General features: G+C 39.1%; 1 protein-coding gene across 1 annotated transcript; it reads right to left on the reverse strand.

The window, feature by feature from the left end:
* Positions 1 to 368: 368 nt before the first annotated feature.
* On the reverse strand, positions 369 to 1,841 carry LOC135139920 (zinc finger protein 142-like). The gene has a single exon (XM_064070287.1). The coding sequence runs from the start codon at positions 1,839 to 1,841 to the stop codon at positions 369 to 371; it is 1,473 nt and encodes a 490-aa protein (XP_063926357.1).
* Positions 1,842 to 2,395: the final 554 nt, after the last annotated feature.

Here is a 2,395-nt window from a genome sequence, read left to right on the forward strand (position 1 = left end):
CATACTTTTTGTTAAAATGGTGGCAACACACTGAAGAGTGCAGAACAAACGCAAAACACGAAACACCTTGGCATCACTGCAAAAACTGCTCCAACAAAAGTTCAAACTAATTAATTATTGGTCATTTTCCTTTTTGATTAGTAATAATTTAATAATAAACCATTAGTCAGAAGGGTTGTAGTTACAAATAATGAAAAATCTGCAACGACTGTGATTACAAATGCAAATTTTGCTATAAACGATTTTTGAGGTTATGTTAAAAATTTTGTTTTTATTGATCATGAAACAACTTGCATGATTTCGTGTAACGCATAACTTAAATAAAACAATTTTTTTAAATGTTACTAAAAAAGGACACGATCTTTGACTTAGTTTTTCGGAAAATGCGCTGCTTTCACGTGTTCTCGCAACTTCCGCTTCAACTTGGCTCGAAACGGGCACTGCTCACACTGCTCCCACTGTATCTGGCTGTCAGCCACATGTTTATTAATTTTGTGTTCCTTCAAATAACTGAACTGTTTAGTCGCATAGGAACACTGCTCACATTTGTGCCACTTGATTCCTTTCCCCCCTAAATGCAGCACTCCCACGTGCATTTTCAACTGACTTTTCTTTTTAGCTTTGTATGGACACCGTTCGCAGTGGTACCAACGGATTTGTTCGTTTTGGTGTTTATCAAAGTGCACTTTTACCGCACTTTTGTACTTGGTTTTATACGGACACTTGTCACACTGGTACCACTCGATTTTATCGTCACTCACGTGTTTTCTAATGACGTGCATTTTTAAAGCCGCGCGGTTTTTACCTTTATATGGGCACTTGTCACACTCGTGCCACTTAATCTCGCTTTCGCTCGAGTGTCGATTTTTCACGTGGACTTTCAAGTTTTTGGAATATTTGGTTTTGAATTGGCAGTGTTGGCACTGGTGGAGTTGGATGGTTTCCGAGTCGGGGTGGAGGTAGTTCGTGTGGTACTTTAAAGAACTTAGGGCTTTGGCTTTGTATGTACATTTATCGCAGTGGTACCACACGATGTCTTTTTCGTCTGAGTGCATGCGGTACGTGTGGATGTTTAAAGACTCTTTTCTTTTAGCTTTGTATGGACATTTTTGGCAGTGGTACCACTTGATTTCGTTTTCGCTTAAATGTTTGCTGATTATGTGGGGGTTTAAGTACCTTTTTGCGGTGGTTTCGTAGGGGCAGTAGTTACATTTGTACCACTTCAAGGTTGTTTCTATGGTGTCTAGGTGAGTTCCTCGTTCGTGGCGTCTCAAATTCGGCTTAAATTTCGTTTTATAGGGGCACTTTTGGCATTCATACCATTTAACTTGGGTGTCACCTGAATGCCAAACGTCCTTGTGTCTTTTCAAGGATCGCTTTAATTTCGCCTTGTATGAACATTCGTCGCAACTTATTTCGCCGTTTTGTAAATGTTTTGAGGTTATGTGTAGCCGCAAATCTCTCCTACTTTGACCAAATTTGTTACAATTTGACGCGTGCTGAAGCCACTTTAACGAGAAATGAGTTTCAAAGTTGCAATATTTGCAAATGTAACTTTGGACGCTGTATTCCACACCTTCGGTTTTAGTTCCATGGGATTCCTTGATGTGTTTTTTGAGGAAAATTGTTAATTCTGTTTGGAAGTTGCAGTCTTTGCAGACGTACGTTTCAATGTTGGAGTTTTCACAGTCAAAAGGTGGTGGTGATAAGTAGTGGCGTCGCACGTGGTTGATTAAGAGGAAAAGGGACGTTGTGAAGTAGGGGCAGACCTGGCAGTGGTGGACTGGCTCGGAGGAACACTTCACATTGACGAAGTTTTCAGAATATTCCAGGCTTGACATTTGAGGGCTTTGAGGGCTAGAAGTTGTCGGGTGTCGGAAAATTGCAGTTAAAACGTTACAAAAGCTGTTTGCAAATTTTCGTAAACATAACCTCAATTTGGTGTTGACATTTGGGTGTCTATGACGTAGCAGGGGACGTTCAGAATCAGAGTCGGGGCAAAATTGAGTTGAACTTTTATAATTTTTAATATAAACGACACTATAAGATAAGATATCTGCAGATTCTTTAAAATCATTCCAAATTCCTCCAGTTTTTTTTTATTCTCTTTGATTTTTCTAAATTTTTCAAAATTCCTCAAAAGTTCGCTTAGATTGTCGCAAGTTTACCATTTTAGAGATGTTTAAGTTTCTTGTTGTCGAAATAAGTCTGCACATATTAAGAAAAAAGAGACAGAATGTAGCCCCGCCCACCCACCCTACCTCAATTGTGATGATTTTGATATTCATCGTGAGCCAAGAAGGCGGAGTTTAACTGCAAAATCCTTATTTCTCTACGAGAAATTAAAAACATGTTTTTCCACATTGTTCGAAATTCCTCGCTGAGATTCTCACAA

The sequence above is a fragment of the Zophobas morio genome, unplaced genomic scaffold, assembly GCF_036711695.1.
Source record: "Zophobas morio isolate AGI-343-1 ecotype UQ-CSIRO unplaced genomic scaffold, CSIRO_AGI_Zmor_V1 ptg000038l, whole genome shotgun sequence".
NCBI classification, from domain to species: Eukaryota; Metazoa; Arthropoda; class Insecta; order Coleoptera; family Tenebrionidae; genus Zophobas; species Zophobas morio.

Excerpts from the sequence above, each read along its gene's own strand:
- LOC135139920 (XM_064070287.1), bottom strand. The coding sequence starts at position 1,841 with ATGTCAAGCCTGGAATATTCTGAAAACTTCGTCAATGTGAAGTGTTCC.